At 43.6% G+C, this 22,918-nt stretch overlaps 1 protein-coding gene across 20 annotated transcripts in view; it reads right to left on the bottom strand.

Annotated features, from left to right (window-relative positions):
* NAP1L4 (nucleosome assembly protein 1 like 4) overlaps positions 1 to 22,918 on the bottom strand; it is a 1,123,813-nt gene that overhangs the window by 260,596 nt on the left and 840,299 nt on the right. For all 20 annotated transcript variants that reach the window (XM_078682909.1, XM_078682913.1, XM_078682901.1 and 17 more), the window contains one exon: positions 2,519 to 2,541. In XM_078682909.1, coding sequence (XP_078539035.1) covers positions 2,519 to 2,541 — 23 coding nt within the window. The remainder of the gene's footprint in view (positions 1 to 2,518; positions 2,542 to 22,918) is intronic.

Genomic DNA, 22,918 nt, shown 5'->3' on the forward strand with positions numbered 1-22,918 from the left:
TAATATGATCGTCCCAATTTCTTGGGTTCTGCCCTTTGTCCCAGGGACACGCACAATATAGACTCAAGGGAGAAAAAAAAGAGTAAGGCACTAAACATGCCAATTCCGAGCAGTGGGCGGGGTACGACAATACAGATACATTAGCCAGCAACTCCTGCTGTAGCTAACAAAGGTCTAAGTGAGCGATTTGAGACTGATGCTTTCAGGACATTGGTGGGAGGCCAATAAATATAGTCTAGAACAAGGTGGGGCCAATCACAAGTGCCACAGTGGGATTTTGGTTGATCTCACTCCACTAGTGCGTTATCATGACCATGGACCATGGCATTGCACGGTGCCCCCATACCCCAGGCTCCAATGCAGTTCACAATGTAGTTGGTTCCCATTTTAACCTGAACATGCCATGCCAATGAGAGGTCATCACATGTCCATGTGGTTCAGGCTCCCCACCATGGCATATAATGGACTCCCCAGCACTTTTGTGCCCATCAGAAACGCTCCTCAGTAACGTCCGTATGAAGAAAACAGGTCTGCGTGGCAGTCTATTTGGGCCCCCCACGTGCAACAGAGCCTCGTACCTAAATTAAGCACCACAGTATGTGCAGGGCTACTGATCCTTCCCACTGCCCAACTGCAGTAGATGAGTAGCAGCTCACCTTCCAGCAGGGCCGCTCCTCGGTGGGTTGCGCAGTTTTATTCCGGTGTCCGCCCGCATCAGTGATATTGTGCAACTGCCCGCAAAGGGGGCTGCACATAAGTCACCGCTGGGTGAGATGTCGCTCTGCACCATTAATGGACTGTGCACTCCCCTCAGGAGGCTGCTGCTCCATGATCTTTTGTGTGGCAATCCAGGACTCCTCCACTATCACGTACCATCATCCTTACCCACAATCTTGTATACACAGGTGCCACTTACCAGCACAATGAGAACTACAAGAAGCAGACATGTTCAAATCGACAGGTTCCCCAGACCTCTACAACACAACAGGGTCCCTTTCTGGCACTCAAGAAAGCTTACGAGTGGCCAGTTGGAAGCTAAATGTATGGGACGGATAGGCAGTCGCCGGATTAGTCTCCTCTCAGGGTGGATATAAGTACACTTCTCTACTCAGTCTTACACTTGATCACACAACAAGATCGAGTGCCTCTAAATCCTGTGCATCATCCACATCCCAGGGTTATCTGGACCCATAACATTAATGACTGCATGGTTGTAGTTGAACTGAACTAAATTTTATAAAGGACGTCAAATGTATCTGGGGTGAGCGGGTGGCAGTTCATCTACATATTCAGGGACTGCATGTACGTCCTCATCTGGACAGCCAGCTCCTGAAAGATGCCTCCAGGGAAAGGTATTCCTACAAAAAATACCCTACTGTGTGATCTAAGATTCTCCTTTAAACCAGCTGCCGAAACTCACGACAACCAGAAAAGACTTTAGTTTACTGGAGCGGTGATGGACCCTTATGAAATGAGTGGTAGCCAAGAGACTGCAGGGGTTCCTGGAGAGTCTTGGTGATCAATGGGAAAGCCCTTACTGGAACCGCTCTTGATTATGACCACAGAAGCTCAAATCTGTTTCGGGTTAGCAGTGGTTGGTAGATATAGGGAGAGCGTTTGGTCAAAGCTGTTAATTAGTCTGGGTACTGATTTCTTTCAGGGAGCAGAGGTATTAAAAGGCTACTTAAGCAGTAGCATGTTTTTTGCTGAGGGGTGACCAGACAATTTCTTTCCAGCGCTTTTGGAGGCTGGGGTAAGAAAGGAGCACAACACACCTCTTTTTTTTTTACCGCAACACCAGCACAATAATAATAATGGGATTATTGAGGGGAAGAGGGCTCCGGAGGTTGCTGGTGCAGAGACTGTGGTAATCTCGCAGGACTATGTTTCTGTAGAATGGGCAAGTGCAAGGAGGCTGTTTGAGCACTGCTCACATCCATGAGAGCTAAAGACAGCAAGAATTTTCGGAAGTGGGACGAACACCCTCAATACGGAGCACTTTATTTCTCCTACAGTGGTTCCACTGGTAGGTAGCCCAGAGACACAGAGTTATCTTTTTATGCCACAGACTACCGGTGCTCCCACCATTCTACAATATTTTTCCTAACAAACCAAACTTCCTCTTTACGCATGCCAGGCAATAGACACACACAGAAGTTCCTGAGATTGCCAACACTTCCTGACAGCAGAGAGCTCAACTATGGCAGGGCTACTTCAACTTTTGTTATTTTCAAACCTGTTAAGTATGTAGGCTTGATGAGACAAGGAACCTATGGCAACTAGCCTTTCCAGATTTCTACAATGACAGTAGTGCACATTTTTAGGCTTTGATGAAATTGCCAGTCGTCTGAAAAGTAACAGTATTGCACCAAACTATTACCTGAACCCCTCCCAATTTCTGAACATATATTCAAGAAAGAACACACATTCTATTTGCATAATGCAAGACAAGAATGAAAACAATTGAGTATCTTAAGTTATAGGCCATAAAATATCCAATAACTTCTTTAAAACTTACCAATGCTTCTCCCTCTTGAGATGCTGTAGTGAAAAAAAAAGACAGATTTAGTCAAAGTGTTCACTATAAAGATACGGGCCTGATTTACTTAAAAAAAATAAACCTCATTGGTCAATTACGTCACTACTATATGCTACAGACAGTCAAATTTGAACACAAACAGACAAGTTCATTAGAAGAGCTGGATAACAACATCTAAACTGCATTGAAAATTATAAGGAAAGCAAATGTATATTTCAAAAGTCTGACTCCCTGCATGTCTGCTTTCTCACTCCCAGATGACAAAATGATACATTCATATGAGACAGGCAGGCATGACAGGATTACAATACATCTGATAATCCTCTTCCCATTTCCATTATTCCTTTGTTTGTCTATCCCTCCGTATTAACCAGAACAACTAGTGTGCAAAGCAATATTTAAAGAGATGCAACACATTAATTATCAGTGGCAAGCAAGCACTTTGTCCTGCAATTTTAAGACAGAGATACATGAGTAACTTACTGTAGAAAATGGAGCTACTACTATCTTCAGGAGACCTGGTGCACAGAGGAATGGATATGTAGGGATTATCTCATTTTAGATTGTAAAGCAACCCCGTCCAGGAGGGGACATGCAAAGGGAGGGGTGGCTTGCCTACTGTCAAATAAGATAAAATGGAATTATGATTACTTTAAAGATCCTAGTCATATTTTTCTGGCAGTAATGTTGTATAATCTTTGTAGTAATGAAAAAAGCCCACCACTAATGTCGATAAATGCCTATATCCCGCTAGATGCCTCTGATGATGGTTCTCTTAAAGACGGTCTTTTCCTACATTAAAAAAGTTAATGATGTAGAACTTCCCCCTCATATAGTTTTGGTAGAGATCTGAGTCTCTAACTCTGCTCTGGATAGATTCCCAAAAAAAAAAAAAAAAAAAGACTCCATGCAGATTCCGCAAGCTCTCTTTCCACAAAATAAAAGAACTAATAAGAGAGGGAAAATGTTTGCTGATGAAGTAATGAAGGTTGATGGCATAGTAAATGGGCGATTCCCATTGGATACACCGGCAACTTTTACTTGTAAAACATATAGTGGAGAGTCAATTTTAGACTAAGTGGTGATGGGAAGTTCCTCCTTTTTCTTATTAAAAGACCTAAAGGTCTCCAATTCTTTCTGCAGTGACCATAAGTTACTAACTCTTTTTATAAATTTAAATTTGTCCTCGCATGATCCATGGGCATTAGATGGTGAATCGGTTAGTTTTGCTAAGAAAACAGGGATATGTCATTGGGATAACAAGGCCATCTTAGGTCTTGATAGTATCCTAGAGATCACCTTAGGGAAACTGCCTAGTTGGAATGGAACAGAAATTGCAAGTTTTAACACATTCATGAATCAAGCGGTAGAAATTGCAAAAAAGGTGAACCAAAGAAAATGTTTTAAAGTGATATCCCGATTCCTCCTGCGTTAAATCTTGAAATATATAAACTTGTTAGGGAACAGTACTTGAATTACTCCTCGGAAAGATACTATAGAATATTATTATTAAAAAGGTGGAGGACTTAGGTAAAGGTCAGATTAAGAAAAGAGAGGGAAGATAACATTTGGATTAAACTGAGAGAAGCAACCTCTAAAGGCCAGGTAAGAATCTTTTGGTCTCCTATCAGGGAGGTATGTGGAGCTAGATCTCGATCACTCCCTGTAGCCATTGAAGAACATAAATGGCTGCAGTACGGGAAATTCGTATGGTTTGTGGTTAGCCAAAAATTGGAACTTTGAAAATCTTACACTTTTTTGGGAAAAATAGTGTGTGGTAACCTAAGTGACAAAGCCCATATAGAAAATAACATCTCTAAAGCTACTACGCAGGGGAAAAGCTTGGGCTCCCTCTACACATTTACTGGAAAAAGGCATTTTGCACTTTTATTGGAGGTGTTTCGTGCAAAAATTCCTGCTTCGCTGTTGTATGGCATTGAATTGCTTGATGTAGAGAAATGGGGTTTCTTAAGTACAACGGAAGGCCGAATTTTAAGGAGCCTCAGTTAACTCTGCTTGTCCTGTGGCTGCCCTCAGTTTAGAATTTGGTTTAAGAAGTAGTTGGGTATAGGGTCCTGCGGGGATAGTACGTTGGTATGTTATCCTGGTAAAGGGTGATCCTGGTACATTAAGATTTTTAATTCAGAAAGAAATATTAGAATGTTTAAAAGAACAGTTATTATTTTTCGAAATTTTAGGACTGCGGTTGATTTGCTGCAATTGAATGAGTCCCTGCTATTCACCCTATCGTCGTATCAATCAAGGGCCACCTTGAAACAGGCCACCTGGGAATTAAGTTTCACAAGGGATAGGTAAGCCTGCATTTCAAAGAGGGGTATCCATCCAGCCACTGACTCCTGTGTGATCAATAAAGTACAGGCCTACATTTCCTGGAACCTGCCTCACGGAGTGCGCTGCATTTGGCTATTATTGAGGCAGGGTATGCTCCCTTTAAATCCTGTACTGTTTAAATGGTATGGTTCTTCCCCGATTTGTAACTTGTGTAATAATGCCATTCAGAATGTTAATCGGGTTATTAATTTACCCCGCTTTACCACTGTCAGCGTAAATGGATGAGACCAATTTGTTTACAATTATCGTTTCTCTCGTCCTCTGCACCAATTAATTCTATTTATGAGCCGACAAATTAAATGTTCTGTCATAGGATTTTTAACTTTAAGTGTTTTTTAAATTTGTATTAAGGCTCATGAGATGAAGGGAGCAATTGTTAATTTCAGTTTTTAACCCTATGTTATATAGCACTAAGGGCATAAAGGATATTTCAATTATTTTTTATTGTATATAATATTACAATGTTTTATATTTGGAGATTTTACTGTTAGATTTTGCCTAGGATTTGTAGATGCTATGTTGGATAAAAATTCTTATATGTTGTTGGTTTTTCAGTTTATGTGGATCTCTATGGAGTTCCGAGATCATAAATAAATAAACTTGACTTGACCTACTACTGTTGTTTGCAGTCTCCATGTTATTCAGACGCATTTGGACCCACGTCACATCTGGCGTGGTAGACACAGAGCCGAATGATGCCTACTGGCGTGCAGAGGTACTGCTTAAAATGTTCAGGATCCAGTCTGATATTCTAAGGAAGGTCTTCAATCTGCAGGGGAAGCAACCCCCAGGTGGGTGTAGAATACTGGGAAGGGAGTCCCGCATTCCCCAGCCTCACCTGTCCCTCCAATACAAAATGTTTGCTTTCCTTTTGGAAAAAGACAGCCGTCCTGGGACGGCTAATTTAGATCGTTATCAGCTGCTTGCCTGAATGAATTGCAAATGTGCCTATCAGTTAATCTGCAAGTGTAAAGGAGCTTGGGAGCGGTTCTTGCTTTAATTGATCAAATCACTCGAAATATTGTGATGCCAAAGATTTGTTTTTTTCCATTTAAAAAAATAAATATTTTTTACTGATGGTTTTATGAGAAGCACATAAATAAAAACGTACATAAATAAGTACAAAAATGAGATTCACCATAAAAACAGGGTTAGGAGGATTCACAATTGATAAAATACCATCAACTTATATACAATAAAACAGACCTATACGCTTCAGGTACCCCCCCTCCCAACCTCAGTCTTCTATTGATAAATTGGTGCCCATATCGTTTTCCTCAATTTTCTAGCACTCTGGCCTTTTCGTTCGGAAGTTTCTTTCTCCAGATTAAAGGTAGAAAGGAGACGGGCAAGCCATTGATGAAAAGAGGGGACCATGGAGTCCAGCTAGAGTGTACAGCTACACATTCTGGTCACTGCCATGGCCAGAAACATGAAGTGAGGATTGTCTCCATCTACCCCTGTGAAGAACCAGAATAACCCACTTACTGGGTCTCAGCAGCGGGGGAACCGCCCAAGTCTTCCATACCCTTCATACGTAGTAAAAGGAGACACAGGAGCCTTCGTCTGCAGGAGGAACCCAGATTTATTCAAATAGCTTGGGCTATGGAACAGAGTCTCAAGCTTGTTAGAAACAAGACAGAGGAGGCTGCTACTTTACCCTGCAGCTTACAAGCCTTTTATACTTTTTCATTCCAATCTTTTGGCTGTTAGTCCATTGTTCAATCAGGGCAGTGTTTGCAGTTGATAACCAGAGTCAGACGATGTTTGCAGTTGGTGACCTGGTCAAGGCTTGGTACTCAAATCATTGTTCACTCAGCTTGATCAAAGCACGGTCATTCAGGTCATTTTTCGATCAGCTTGATCAAAGCTCGGTCATTCAAACCATTGTCCAATCACCCTGATCAAGGCCCAGCAGTCAGTCCATTGTCCAGATAACCTGATCACGGTGTCAAGGATGTTTAGCAGGAAGGGAGCAGGAGATGGAAAACAAATCATTTACACAGTGTCTCATGGCTTTCTGTCGAACTGCAAAGAACAGGGGGGGTTGGGTGTGCGACAGTTCCTGGCAGAAATGCAGGATGCAAGATGGTTTTTGTTGTGTCAGTTAGAATTTCCTCAGGCATCAGCAGAAACGACCAGGGGGGTCATGTGGAAGTGTTTGACACGAAATGGCAATGAAAAAACAATGACGTCTTTCTCTTCAACTTTCCCCACACCCAGAAATCCACCAGGAGAGTCTTAAACTTTACCCTCTGAGAGTCATTTTTCAGGGCCCGCCTGGTCTTCCAATATGACTCTCATGATCAACACCTCCAATGTCCTAAACCAAGATGTCTCAAATGCTAGGGTATAGATCTAAACTGGAATAGCACTTTAGGGAGGAAGATCACTTTAACAACATTACAGCAGTCGACTATTCACAGATGAAGGTTATTCCTCCTGCCAAAGTTTTCCAACCCTTTCGGTATGATGGGGGCTAGGTTCAGTTCTACAATCTGTTCTATATTAGACAATATATTTATCCCTTAATAGGTTGAGGGTTGAACTACCCGAGGGTCAGCTAGTCCCAAGTATTCATTAATTACCATTTTGGTTTTATGTTGGTTAAGTAAGTGCCCTGAGATATTTCCAAAAGCCAAAGATTATTTTGTAATTACTTCCAGTGCCCCCTCCAGGAACGATTGCTAGATGGTCCGCATTACCCAAAACCTTAGTTTCAAACCCTTGGAGACAAATGGGCTTAATACCTGGATTCGCACCAATTCTCCATATAAGTGGGTCAATGTAACATGCAAACAGTAGCGGAGAACAGGGGCAAACCTGTCTGGTCCCTCTACTGATCTTAAGTTCCTCCGTTTGTCCTCCCAGAAGTCCCAGGAGACTCGATCAAATGGTTTCTCAAAATCTAATATTATGAGTGCCACAGGGTCTTGCGCGACTGAGGTGGCATCAAAGAGTGCGATAACCCTTTTAACATGGTTCGTAGTCCCCCTAACAGATATAAAGCTAAGCTGCCTGGGAGAGATAACTCACCTGATAACCGGGCTCAGACGGTTCCCTAAAACCTTAGAATATATATTTGCCCCACTGTTCATAAGAGTGATAGGCCGATATGATCCTAGGTCAGTAGCCGGCTTCCTTTTCTTCAAAAACACAACATTACTGGCCAGGGCCCATGACTTCATGAAACTGGTTAAGGGTGCAAATAAAATGGGTCCGAGGGATGCCCAAAACACTTTATAGAACTCCAGAGAGAATTGGCCCTGTCCCACTGCCTGACCTGCTGAGAGTTCACCAAATGCCCTGAATATCTCTTTGGCTGTAAAAGAGGCTTCCAGATCTTACCCATCCTCCTGGGAGAATGTTTGCTTACAGTTGGATCCTAGATATTCTCTAACTATGTTCTCCACAACGTCCCTCTCAGAGTCGTACAGTTTTTTCATAAAACCCACAAAATTCTGCCCAGATTCCCAGAGCTGTGGTTACCAGGCTTCCTCTCTCGCGTTTAATCGCTGCTATCTCATTACGCACAGTTTTCTGCCTAATACGCACTGCCAGTGTATGTCCAACCCACTCGCTGTACTCGTAGCATTCTACATGCCTTGCATGTACTTCTCTGGTACTTTTGCTATGGTAACCCCCCCCCTATTGCTGCTTTAGCTAGGGCAAGCCTCGCTGTTATGTTCTCTATAGCTATCCCAGCTCCTATTGCCCTAACTAGGTCTTCCTCTATTGTCCCTTATTTTTGGTATAGGTAATTCTACTATTGGTGTTGCTTTTTACTATGGTACAAAATACATTTGTTTCTCCTCCTAATACCCGCCTTGAGGGCATCCCATACCACACCCATACGAGCACTACCTCTATTTCCTCCCATAAAATCCTCTATCCATTTCTTCATGTGAGTAATATAGCCCTAATCTACCAACAACTCCTTTTAAAAAGTCCAATGTTGTTGTACACTTTCTCCCCCATGTGTATTATTCCTAACAAAAGGGGGTTGTGGTCTCACGTTACCCGAGGATATTTTTCAAAATGGGTGTGAGAAGTTGGCCTGATATATGATGCTCACTAGTTCTAGTGATCACCTTGTATCAGTCCAAACAACCCTTATGGTGATTGGTTGTAAGTCAAGCTTATAGACCAGCTATCCTAATGGTAGCATGAACAAAGCAGTCTTAGGCTAAACTCTTTTGGCATGTGAAGCCAGCTGTTTTACCACATATAACCCCTTGAAAACCAGATGAAAGGACACCACACAGGTTGTTATGAAAATAAACAGTATATTTATTTATAACAAACACCTCTGAATTCTTTATGAGGTCAGAGGGCTAAGCACATGACAATCTCTTAGGAAAAATACGATAAGTTGCACAAAATTACAATGGTGCCCTAGGGGCATGACAAACCATATACTAAGTAAATGGTATAAGGAAATCGATAGGGTCGGAGGCAAGATGGCGCCCGAACGCCGAGCCGTGTCGGACGTGTGAGCTGCTCTCTCCTCTGACTCACAGGCTATTGGTGGTTGAGAGAGAAGGCTGGTGCAAGTAAGGTATCCTGAAAACGGCCAAGCACTAATGGAAAGCTCGAGTTACTGAAAAAAAGAAGCCGAAGAAAATTGACTCTGAACTCACCGGTAAAGGTTTGAGCGCGATGCACTAAACGTGAGGGGCACTGTGCATGGAGATCGGTGAGGACGCTAATCACTGAACGCCGAGAGCCGGGAGCACTGGGCGAGCCGGAGATTGGTTACGGCTGAAGACGCTGAGACGCTGAGCTCGGCGCACGGAGGCTGATGAGAACGCTGAAAGCCGAACGTTGAACACTGGGTGCATCGGCCGAGCCGTAGATTGATTACGGCTGTGGACGCTGAGTTCACTGGGCGGTGTCCTTGGCGAGCGCTGCGAGTTTGCTGCATTCGTTCTTTGAGAAATAACCGGCAGAAGGGAAATTATCATGGCACCTAAGGGGACTCGCAAAAAACGGGACCCGGAGAACACAACAGTGAGTACGCATGTTGAGAAAGACTTGACTGGGACTGCATTAAGAAAAACGGGGGAAGGGATCTCGGCTGAAAATATGGGTGATAGTCCTAATACAGCCGCGGTTGCGTCAAATAAACAAACTATCTCTACGTTGTTTAAGGCGGCTGAAGCAAAAAAACGTCAGGAATTGGTTTGCAGCCCACAGACTGTCCCACAAGGTCTACAAGGAACCACTGGAGAGTCTAATGGAGAGTCTAATGTAATTAATCTAACAACAGCTAAACCAGGGCTGCAAGGAGAACCTATATCAAAAGCTGCGCCTCAAACAGTTACTACGTCTGGGGCTGTTTCTTTGCCAAATGGTAGCTTAACTGTCGCCCCCACCCCCGTCCCGTAGAAAACAACTCTTGTTCTGGAGTACTGGGGAGAGACGCTATGGTCGCTTTGGGAATGCCTAATCTACCTCAACGGAGCCTCGATTTAAATGCAATTAATGAGACAGAATCACTGGATTTGTATTCAGTTTCGGAAAACTCAGCCTCCTCATGTGAAGATTTGGCTGCCCAATATTCCAAAAAGATGCATTTGGAGGAAGGCGAGAGTGAGGTAGATGACGATGATGAAATTGAGGCTGAGGAAGATATTGAAGACAGTCCCATTACGGTTAGGGGTGAAGGTGATGTCTCTAATCGAGGGGGCTACAGGAGGTTGTCAAGAAGACTTAAATGAAAACAGTACTTTAGCTACAATTTACCAGACCATTTTGAGCCACATGGAAAAGACAGAACGAGATAGTCAAAAAATTCAAAATTCTTGTCGGAAGCTGCAAAGTTCTATCCGGAGACTCGCAAAATCTCAATCTGACTTTGGGGAGAGGTTCAACGAGGTTGAGACTAGAGTGTCTAATATCGAAGATGAACTAGTAAAACAAAAGGCTGTTACTGAAAACCTCAGTGCTAATAAAGAGGACATACTCTGGAAGATGGCCGATTTCGAAAATCGCTCTCCGCGTAATAATCTTAGATTAATGCAAATTCCCGAGGGGAAAGAAGGGCAAGATCCACGCAAGTTTGTCATTGAACTATTTCAAAGGGCATTCCCGGAGATGAAGAGGTGGGATTGGGAGCGAGAGATTGAACGTGCCCACAGATTTCCATTTAATATTCAACCTAGGCATGGGGAAAATGCCAATAAACCCAGGACAATCTTGGTGGCCTTCAACAGCTTTCGTGCTAGAGAAGATATCTATATGAATACACGACCAAACAGTAAAGGCATGGGAGCAGGATTTACTTTTTTTGCGACATCTGATTATTGTAAATATACTATGGATATTCGCTGGCAACTAAGACAACTAGTGAGTCAATTTCAAATGAAGGGCGCACAAGCATACATTATGAACCCGGCCAAATTGAAAGTTACTTATAAAGAGAATACTCGCTTCTTTAGTAATGTTGAAGCCGCCAAAGGATATCTGCATGATCTAAAAGATGCTTAGAATATGAATGATTTCAGCTTTTCTTTCGTTTCTTTTTCTAACTGTGCAGTATATTTTTGTTAATTATTAAGGAGGGGAAAATATGATGCAATAGATTTATAAGCTTCATAAGTGTTAACTGTATAAGTCTAATATTATGGCCGATAGCTGATAAAATACATTTGTATGATGGAAAAGATTCTTAGATTTTGAATACTGAATGTTCTTAGGTTTCCTTATGAAGTATTTATTCAAGCTTTGTCTAGCTAGAGAAAATGTGAAAAAATTAGGATGCAGAGTATACTTATTTGTTGAAACGATAGCCTGTGAGGTACAACAGGGGAGAGATGTAGGTCAGTACCATCACCAGGACTAGGAGTCCGAAAGCCTCGGTAAAGGAGGGGGGGGGGTAGGGTGGGGACAGTTGGGGTAGGGGGTGTAGGTGGAGGGTGGCACGGTGGGGAAAAGGGGAAAATGCCTGGGGGGGTGGGGGTCAAATGAGCGTATAGCACCAATAATAAGGAATAGATTTACTATTAAAGGGCCAGTAAGGGGGAAGACGGGATGCTGTAATTTAATCAACACAAATGGAGATCTGTTATTACTGTAATGGCTAAGGAATCTTAAAATATGCTCTTTCAATGTGTCGGGCCTTAATGATATAAATAAAAGAAAGAGGATTGCAACTGAAATTCGATTTATGAACCCGGATATTGTATGTGTACAGGAAACTCATCTTCCTTGGGCGAAAAGAGCCTTAGCATCTGATTTAGGGTATTTACTTTTGGCAACATCTCGACAAACAACTATGGTCAGAGGGGTAATGATCATGATAAAACCACGCCTAGGTACTCTTGTAAAAAGCTTATCGGATAAATGGGGCAGATGGGTGATAGCCACATTAAACATAGGGGGTATACTTATCACGATTTGCTCTATTTACGGATCTAATTTGGATGAAGGGGAAATAATTGAATACCTAAACATGGAACTTGCTAATTGGAGATCCCCCTAGTTTTATGTGGGGATTTAAACATTAATTTGAGGGGAGGTGAGCTTGAAGCTGGAATAGAGAATTATAAGGGTAGAAAACCTCGTGTATTTAGAGCATTACACGATCTAGTGAAAGATCATGCATTGGTTGATATATGGGCTAAAAACCACCCTTTAGCACCAGGTTACACCTATTACTCCTCGCCTCATAAGAAATTCGTACGCTGGGATTATTTTTTCACCTTAACTGCAATTCATTCTAATATAAAAATTCAGTTATATCCCAGGGTAACATCGGATCATTCCCCATTGATAATAGAGATAGCTCATATAGGAGAATCAAAACAGAATAAGAATTTTTCATTCGATAGAAAATTATGTTTGAATGTAGAATATAGAGAGGTCATAACTAAATGGACTAATGAATTTATACAGAACAACTCAGGCTCGGCTAATATTGAGATAATTTGGGATACATGGAAAGCGTGTTTTAGAGGGGAAACTACGAGTTATGGGTTTTACTATCAGAACCTACAGCGAAGAAAAATGCGGGATTTATATGATCACCTCTCTAAAGCTGAAGAATATTTAATATCAGAGATTAAGAAGGGGGATAATAATTTAACCAAAATGTATGAGTATGAGGGCTTAGTTGCCAAATGCCGCGCGCACATTACAGGAATTTGGTCTGAGGAGATAGCGCGGAAATACTTAACATACAGGAGGTATATGCACGAATATGGAGAAGCTGTTGGCAGGGCTCTGGCCTTAAAACTAAAAATGAAGGAATCTAACTGTAAAATTGCTAGATTACAAGATGAAAATGGGATAATATATGAAGATCCACAGAAAATATTAGAAATATTCTATCAATTCTATTCTGATTTGTATACTAAGCAATCCAATCTAGTACCCGATACTTTTCTCTATGGAGGTACTTTTAGAAAATTAACGGACAGGGAAAAGATGGCTCTAGAGCAACCCTTTTCAATGGAAGAATTGGAGAAGGCAGTTAAAAGTATTTCTAATGGCAAGGCAGCTGGCCCCGATTTTATTCCAGCTGAAGTGTATAAATGTTTTTTTGAATCCTTAAAAATAATTATGTTGGAAACCTTTAGAATGGCACAATTGGGGAAAGCTCCACAATCATGGGATGATGCCTTAATCGCGGTTTTCTCAAAAAAAGGGAAACCTCCGGAGCAACCCGCATCATATCGACCCATATCCCTATTGAACTGCGACAGCAAGATATACTCAAAGATGTTAGCAAATCGTTTGTCTAGGATAATAACACCGCTAGTTTCTTTGACCCAACATGGGTTTATTCCTAATAGAGGAACTGTAGCACATATTAATAAGGTGATTACTTTAATAGACATAGCAGAAACTGAGAAAGGAAACTTTGCTCTGATATTACTCGACGCTGAGAAAGCGTTCGATCGCGTAGAATGGGCTTACATGTGGGAAGTTATGGATAGAATGGGATTCGGCACACATTTTGTAAGAGCTATCAAGGTTTTGTATCGATCACCTAACGCGAGAGTTACTGTTATGGGTCAAAAGACAGAAAGAATAACCATTACAAGAGGTACTCGACAGGGGTGTCCCTGTTCTCCACTTCTTTTTGCGTTATTTATTAATCCTTTTTTAAGTAAATTACTGAAATCACCATATATTAAACCATTCGTTGTTGCCAATATACCCCATTCTATATTCGCTTATGCGGACGATATAGCCATAGTTACTACTGATCCCAATCAGGCAATTACAGAGATTGAACGGCTAGCTATTGAGTTTGGAAATAGTTCTGGTTACAAATTGAACGCGTCGAAAACGCAGATACTGTGTTCAGACAGCACTCAATTTAACGATAATAGGGTAACATCTGAGGTGACATACTTAGGAATTATCATAAAATCACACACAAAAGAGATTGTGGAATCTAATTGGGTCAATATTTCACATCAAATTCAGCAATCCTTAGACAGGTGGGGGCGACTTCAATTTTCCATAATTGAAAGAGGTAACATCATTAAGATGAACGTATTACCCAAAATACTTTATATATTTCGCAGTATTCCCCTAGAAATTCATACCAGTCATATATCTAAACTGCAATCTTTATGTACAAAATTTCTATGGGCACCCGGGAAAACAAGGCGTGCGATGAAATGGCTTACACTCCCGATAGAGAGAGGAGGGCGGGGGATTCCGGATTTCTTATTTTATTATTATGTATGTTTCTTACAAAGAATGCGAATTCTATTGACTGGAGAACAAATAGAGGATCCAGCAGAGTCCCCCTCAATTTTTTACTTACTATTGGGAGAACATTCAAAGGGTTGCTTATTAAAAGAGCTGGAAGGTAACTACTACAAGCATACCAGATTCAAGGTGATTGAATCAGTATATGAAGTTTGGAGAAAGGTTAGGTCCTTAATAAAGATAGAGAAAATTACTTATTATACCCCGTTCTCAGCGAAGAAGATACTTCCCTCTATATTTTGGGACCATGTGGCCAAGGAATGGAACAGGAAAGGAGTGGTTCGAATTGGAGATCTGTTTGAGACAGATGGAACATTCAGAGCCTTCTCTGATTTAAATAGTAAATATCAAATACCCCATTTCAGTTTTTTTAAATATCTTCAACTCAGAGATTTTTGTTCAAAGAAATTAAATAAACCCCCCCCCCTATTAGTTTAATAGAGGCAATCCAATCAAAGAAAAAGATTGGCCTAATATATCGGCTATTAGTGGCATACAAACCTGACGACTTGGATAAATATAACACTTTTTGGCAGACTCAGCTGGCAGAAAATGGCTGGAACATATTAGATACTATTTTGATGGCCAAAGAGCTATGACTGTCAGCTAATATGAAGGCACAGGTATATAAAACCTTGTTTAGACTATACTACACTCCCAAACGAATGGCCACATGGGGTCCACAATACAATGGGAAATGTTTTCGTTGTAAAGGGGAAGAGGCAGATATTATGCATATTTTTTATAATTGTTTCAAATTGCGGTTTTTCATTTCTAACATAGAAAGATTTATTACTGAAGTTATTCATCATCCTATAAAAATTTCTCCAGCTCTTATGTTAACTGGGGTGAGCCAATCTATTAATGATAATGCGGATTTGTGTAAATTTAAGAACTTTTTGTTTGTATTAATGATTATTACCCGGCTTTGTATTGCTACTGAATGGCTACAACTGGAAGCACCCACCTTTGAGTTTTGGAGAAGAAAATTATTTAATATCTATGAATTAGAGTGGAATTTATATGCGTTAAAAGGGGCAAGAAAAAAAAAAGATTGGTTTATCGATATGGGGGCTCTTAAAGAATATATAGAGAAATAATTTCGGAGTTATTTATAATGTATTGAAATGATGTATGTGATGAATGTATTTTGTTATTTTGACCAAACCGAGGCAATAAAAAAAAAATAAAAAAAAATAAAAAATAAAAAAAATGGAAATCGATAGGAGGAATGGAGCTGTCCAGAGGCTGTAGGTTCGCTGGGACTACACTATCCTAACCTCAGGTAAGTAATAGGAGGCCCACAGGACGCGTGTGCAGAGTGTGAACTCACACGCGGGATGCATAACAACATCTATGGACAGTACAGTTCAAGAAAAAGGTGAGTACGGACAATCCGGACTGGTTAGGACTAAAACGACTGTGAATCTGGACACTAGGAGAGTCAAGCTACCCTTGAGCACCGAAATGCTCTTGTTACCTCACCCACGGGCTGCGGGTGCATAGGTGCGAAGTCGTGTCGGGTTTCTGCGTTGAAGTCTATGCAGCCTGGAAGAAAAGATGCTGCAGGCGACCAGGAGGAAGATGTCTGGTGCGATCCACGGGTGGATCGAGGAAGAAGAGGACCTGAAAGCAGAGGGGACAGTGTTCAAAGTCACTAGCCAGTGACCGGTGTGGAAGCAGGAGGGAACCAGATGCTGTCGTTGCGATCAGGTGAAGAGTGGATGCTTGTCTCTGCAGCCACGTGGACCAGGAGGTGTCTTCGACGACCACGATGGAGGCACGAGCTGTCCCACGCAGGCTCTCGCTGTCGGCGGTGTCGGATCCGGATTTGGAGTCAACAGGCCTTGGCAACGGCAACCCACGCGGTGAGTGGAAACGGCGTCTGGAGTGGACCAGGAGGGTCCGGGGTGCTCCTCTTTTGGAAGGGAGCAAGGGCCAGTCTGGAGCAACCAGACCAGCAGTGAAGATTTCAAGGTTCGTCGTCTAGGAGGCCACTAGCCAGCCGGCAAGTGACCAGACAACGCGTCGAGCAGAAATCAAGCAAAAGGGCCCCACGCAGATCTCGTAGATGCTGGGGGGCTGGTCTTCGGTGCAGGAGCTGCTCGGGGCTGGGGCTTCTCAACCCCCAAAGCACTTACTTGAGGATGCCTCAGAAAGTCGTGCTGGAAGCGAAGCGCAGTCTCTTCAAGATGGCCGGTCCCACGTGTCTCGTCGCACCCACGGGTCTCAGCTGTGCTGCAGATGTGGGTAGAGGTCGGAGAGGTCTGGGAGTCCGGGTCTCGTCGGTCTCTGAAGTCTGGATCCGGCAGGAAGGACGACAAAGTGGACCGCTAGGACGCTTGATGGTGCCTGCAGTTGCAGGGTGGACACTCCTTGCCCACAAGGGAGATTCTTCAGTCTTTTGTGGAGCAGAACGTCGAAGTCCAGAGTTTCTTCTTGTAGAGTAGTTCAGGATAATCCAATTTGGAATGGGACCAGCTCCTACCTTTATCCTGCTAAAGGGGGCTGTACTGCTGACTAGGTCCCTCCCATGGGTGGGACCAGGAAGGGGGGTGGTTACACCCCCTATCCTTTGTCCGGTTTCACGCCAGAACTGGGGCTGGAGTGCCCCAGCAACTGGTTTGAACCGGTGTATGCACAGGGTACCTTGTGTGCCCCAAGCATGTCTCATTCCTTTCCGCCCTCCCTACCTCAATACACAAAATCCTGTCTGGGGTGGTGCTAGCACCTCCCAAGGAAGGAAACTATTTGTCCAGGCCTCCCTCGCTGGAAGGACTCCCAGCAGCAGGAGGTCAGACTTGTGTCTGTGGTGGCAGCATCCATTTTGTGATGCATAGGCTTCGTTTAACTTTAACCGGGGTTCACAGTTACACACATGTCGTTTCCCTCTAGCAGGGTGGAATGCTACCCCCGTCGCCAGAATTGGCGAGGGGGTAGTATTCCAATTCGTATGACACCTTACTCTACATGTTTTGATAATGCTATACCAAAGTTAGCATTGAACCGCGAGGATTATAATGCACTTAAGAGTATATGGTATAGCGTTATCATGGAACAGCTATTAGGACTTGGTTCCGCAAGCTGCAGACAGGCTCAGCTCATGCCAGAGCACCATCTCACATAATTCCAAGCACTCTGCCTTCAGGATTGATAGGCCCTGCCATAGGAGTGACTGATAGGAATATATGTGTCCATTTTAGGGTTAGATATAGGTATACTATATCTATAGCAAAGGGTGATTACACCACCTTGCCCCAGCTGTCTTACTAGCCAGTTGTGTCTGTTTAGATGGCCAGCCAGGGGTGGCATAATACATGCTTCAGCCCCTGGTAGGCCCTGGGTACACCTATGCCCTGGGTACCTAAGGTACACTGTACAGGGACTGATAAGGTGGCCCAGTACCAATTGGTAAATGCACCTAAAGTACATGGATGTCAATTTAGAGAGAGAACAGCTAGGCTGTGGGTCTGATTAGCAGGCCCACAGCAAGGGAAAGTCGTAAACCAGTGAAGCAAAAAGCAAAAATCTGGGGTGACCATAGGATTGCAGACCCTACTCTCCTACAATGGGAATTCCCTATTATGATTTGAGAAACAAAAAAGTAATCCAGTCGGGCAACTGTCTTATGTGGGGCTGTGAAAGAATTACTCCCTGAATCTATAAGCGTGTTGCCTTGTACAAGTTGAGTGAGGGCTCTGTAGACCTCAATCTGACTGTGCCCCATTTTCTCCCTCTCCCTTCCCACCCCTTCCGCCAACTCCACCCTTGAAGCCCTGGCCATCCCCTCCCGCCGCCATCCCATCCCTTCAACCAACCAGTGAGGTTAAACAGACCAAGTGAGGTCTAGGTGATGGTGCCTGTGCCCCTCTTCAACACCACTATTAATACTAAACAACCTATACGCCAGGAAGCATCAACTTTGTATATTACCTTTGTAGTACCCCATGTGCCCGATAATCACAACTTATAAATTCAGTTCATTATTCTTGATCCGTCTCTATTAACGTATTTCATCCATGAATTCTTTCGCCTTTATTTTTGATGTGAAGACTCTCACCTTGTTGGCATATATTATTTTCAGGCGAGCTTGGTTTAGTAAGCAAGCTTCGGCGCCTAGTGATTGACAAGGCTGAATCAGATGCCTTAGCCGCCATCGTCTTTCTACCAGTACATGGCAAAGTCGGGCAGCATGAAGAAAGATTTACCCCATAAAACTGCTTGGAATCAGGGCGAGCTTTGGCAAACACTGCTTCAAGAAGTAGATAGTTCCCAAAATAGACTATAATGGCTCTTGGTAGCTGCGTACCACCAGAGTGGTCCTGCCTGGGCTTTTTAGGCATGAGGGTGACAATGCCCCCACTGCTTTTCCATGTCCCAATTCCACTCCTGGAGCTCCGGAATAGACCCCTTCATAAACCTCAGTACATAGGCTCTAATGTAACCCTCTTCTGCACCTTTCTTCAATGCCTAGGATTCTCAAATGTTCATAGTCTTCGAGTTTCCACTGCCTATCCGCTATTTGAGACCCTTGAGTCTCTGTCTGATTTTGACTTCTTGCCACATCATTCTCCAGGCCTGCCGCTCGTTCTTCTACAGCAGTTAATCTCTCACTGATTTCAGTGCAGGCTTTCATCTCTCACTGATTTCAGTGCAGGCTTTCGCCACCTTTCTGAAAGCCCCTTGAAGTTTCTTTGTCGCTAGGTGGGGTTTTTTACCGTCCAACCGCGTCTCTCCTTGATGCTGTTTAATTGATTCGTTTATAAATTTCAAGGGTGGTTCTTCCAGGTCTTGACTAATTTGTCCCCCTTTGGCCTCGATCTTAGTCTCCACATGAGATTTTTGCATGGCTGAATAGTCCCATTTCAAGGTGGCATTTGTTTGTCTCTTCAGGCCATATTTAACCTGGCCCTGGGGGGGGGGCACCCTCTCTGCTTTGCCCAAGATTGTTTCTCCTACGAATCACCGTGTTGGGCCATCGAACTGGGTACTAGGGCTGGAGCAGGAAGACAGCTAGGTGCTCTCCCCCTCAGATTCTGCGGCACTCGTGCCAGAGCCGTTGGTCAGAGAGAAATGTTTATCTCCTAAATCCAAAGAACCCTCTAGAGTTCCAAGTTCCACAGCCCGCTCTACTAGGGCCTTTGTTTCACGGTTTGACCCCGTACCGGGTCCCAAAACGACCAGGTTGTCCCTTCCAAAGTCTGCGGCCTGCCCCCCTTCCTCCTCTGGGGTAATACCCCACTCCTGTCCTGCCCATGAATCAGCATGACTTAAGGCATTCAAAAGTGTTTTCTTGGATGCTTCATGACTAAATTCTTGACCCCAGTATCACCCACCTCAGGTTTAGTGATGTCATTGGGAATCATACCCACAAGTTGGCGTAGAGGGGCTGTATGCTGCTGACCGCCCCCTCCCCCCCCCCTCCTCCTACCTCATTAATGAAGGTCAGCTGTGGTCCTCCGACTGCTGCAGCCATGGGGGATTCCGTGATCGCCTGCTGTAAGGGTAAATCAGCTTGTGGCGCTTGTGCCTCTTTTTCTCCACTTGTAGCATTTTTACAGGTGGCGGCCTCGGAGCCCTTCCTTCCTATCGGGGTAGCCTTCTTCCCCCAGTAGGCTCCTGCTTTGCCCCTTTAGTGCGTTGAGGTGGGATATAACAAGTGGCAGTCCCAGCCAGTCCCAGTCTACCCTGCTTGGTTACTCCAATCTCAAGCTTGGCGAGACAATTTAGGTGGTATTTTGAATTTGGTGCAAGTCAGGGCTGACAGCCACTCCAGCCCGCCGGCATGCACAGCCAGGAAATCAGCAGCCGTGAGGAGATTGAGCCTCGCTCCCACTGCCAGCAAAGCTCCCAGCACCGATAGAGCAGCCCTCACTCCAATAAATGGTCAGACGGCAGAACCAGTGAAGCCAAGCCCAAGCTCCAGATGAGTGAAAAGCATGCCATGGGTCTCTGCTGGTTACAGGCACAGCAGAGTTAGATTTCCAGATGCTTCACTCTCAGCCAAGGGGGTCCGAACGGCGGGAGAGCAACTGCTGTGGTCTCTCATGTAAATGTAATGTAAAGGTAAATGTATACTTGTAAAGCGCACTGTTACTCCATCACACAGTGTCCTGGCGCTGTATACCGCTGGGGAACCCGTCCCGGCTTTCCCTGTGAGATGGTCCCTCCTGGGCACCCCCAAGGTGAAGCCAGGCATCCCCGGCGCTGATAGGGCCGTTGTGGAGATTAAGCAAGCTATTGCCCAGAGTTGCAGAGTGGGACACATGGTTAGCTTAGGCACCTGGGCGAGAATTATCGAGTCCGCGGACATTGACCCAAGACCCTGCCGCGACGGGAATTGAACCCTGGTCCCGGGCCGACTTCTGCTTCAGGGTCTGCCGCTTCTAACCATTGAGCCACGCTTCTCCACTCATGCAAGCACCATCTTGCCCCTGGTTTTTACAGTGGTAGTGTAAAGACTTAACTGGGCTGGGAAGTGCTTAATTTTAATTGCATTTACACAGCTCTTAGTACCCCTTAAGAGTTGTTGAAGGGACAGTTATGTAAAAAAACAAATTGCATTACATAAGCTCTGGTATTACAAAAATCTACATTTTAGAAGCACCATTTTCTCTTAAAACTATTTGCACATTTTGCAGCATTCTATCTTACACTGTGTGTAATGCAAGTATAAAATAATTACTTACATATATTCACAGTGCTTCTGTCACAGGCTATGACCTCGTAGCACTACAAATACACATCACCATTCTCCACTGCACCAATCAAGATTTTAATTCTGTGGCTCTGGTTACACACAGACCTCTGCTGTGCATTAACAAATAAAGATTTCATAACGTACACAGTGCATTTCCCACTGAGTAACAGCGTTTTGTTTTTTTGATTTACACAGCCGATAATTTTAAATCTAAATACCGGATGATGGAAGACCTAAAAAAACATACAGAATATTTTGGGGCTTATTTAGGAGAGGCTTGCATTGTCAGAGCATCACTTTCTTTGATGCACCGGTGGCGCAAACGTGTCAAGCATACCTATGAGGCGGTGCAAAGTCACCCTGCATGACTTTGCATGGCCTCATAGATATGGAATAAGACATAGCAGCACAAGTCACTGCGTTCCCTTACTTTGCGTCAAGGAGGTGTCTCCGTAGGGTTCCTACGCAACACCTATGGATGTTGATGCTATCTTATGTTTACAAAATCACGTAAACCTGGGGCAGCTCCAAAAATATATGCCTGCCCAGCAGAGGCTTAACGAGGGGAAATGTTTTCATTTCTTTTTGTTTTTTCCTCTTTCCATGTGTGAAAGAGGAAAACGCCTCTCGAGATTGTTTTTGTGAAGGAAGGTGCCCCTTTCTGTACAAAAACAATCCTGCTTATGTTGGAGCTAGTCAGTATTTTGAGCTCAAATGCAAGGGAAAGGGTCAGGAATGCAACATATTTCATAAATATGGTGCATTTCTACCCTTTTATGTTGGCATAAGGCAGCGCAGCACAAAGACTTGCGCTGCTGCCCTACGCCAATTCCTCATAAATGAGGCCCTTTGTTTTTAGCTACAGCTTTGACTACACCCCTACGCTTATTGACCCTTGGTTTGCTAAACTGTTTAATATTATTTGCCCACTGTACAAATTATTTGCTCTGGGAATGAATTGGGGGTGTTTATGGTTGTCCATAGTTATCGATGAGGAGAAGTACCAGGTTCTAGAAATGTTTTTCAGAAGGGGGTACTTACGCAAAAAAAGTTTGACTAAGGGGTCTCAGCAGATTATTGGGATTTTATGATCCACACCCGTTACCTTCCAAATTAGAAAAGTAGTGGGCTACAGGGTGAAGATATGAGATGACCACGGTTAGGATGGACTGTTTCCATGAGGAACAGGGTCAGTACTCATTTGCATTTGGTGAGTTTCTGTCCAGCGTGGCCCAGTGGACGAAAAACCATGGGTTGAAATTCTAACCTGAACAATTACCACTAGTTGGACTATTTCAAACATTCATCCCATCAACTTTTGGATGATTGATTGCCCCCAGTATGCCTGGAAACTTGAGACTGTCACTGTTAGTGGAGTCCAAAAAATAGCACATTTGCGTCCATGCACCCATTCAAGGCGTACTTCTGTGAGTGCAGATTTACTACTTTTTCCTTAAACCTGTCACTATATATATTTAATATCCCAATTCAAAAAATGAACAGGCTCAAACCTCTTAGTTATATAAGAGCAACAAGAAAACCAGAGACAGACATAGTAGACCCGTCTTAGGGCCCCGAGACACAAGTACCAAGTCAAGAAT

Source organism: Lissotriton helveticus, chromosome 3_1, assembly GCF_964261635.1.
Source record: "Lissotriton helveticus chromosome 3_1, aLisHel1.1, whole genome shotgun sequence".
NCBI lineage: Eukaryota > Metazoa > Chordata > Amphibia > Caudata > Salamandridae > Lissotriton > Lissotriton helveticus.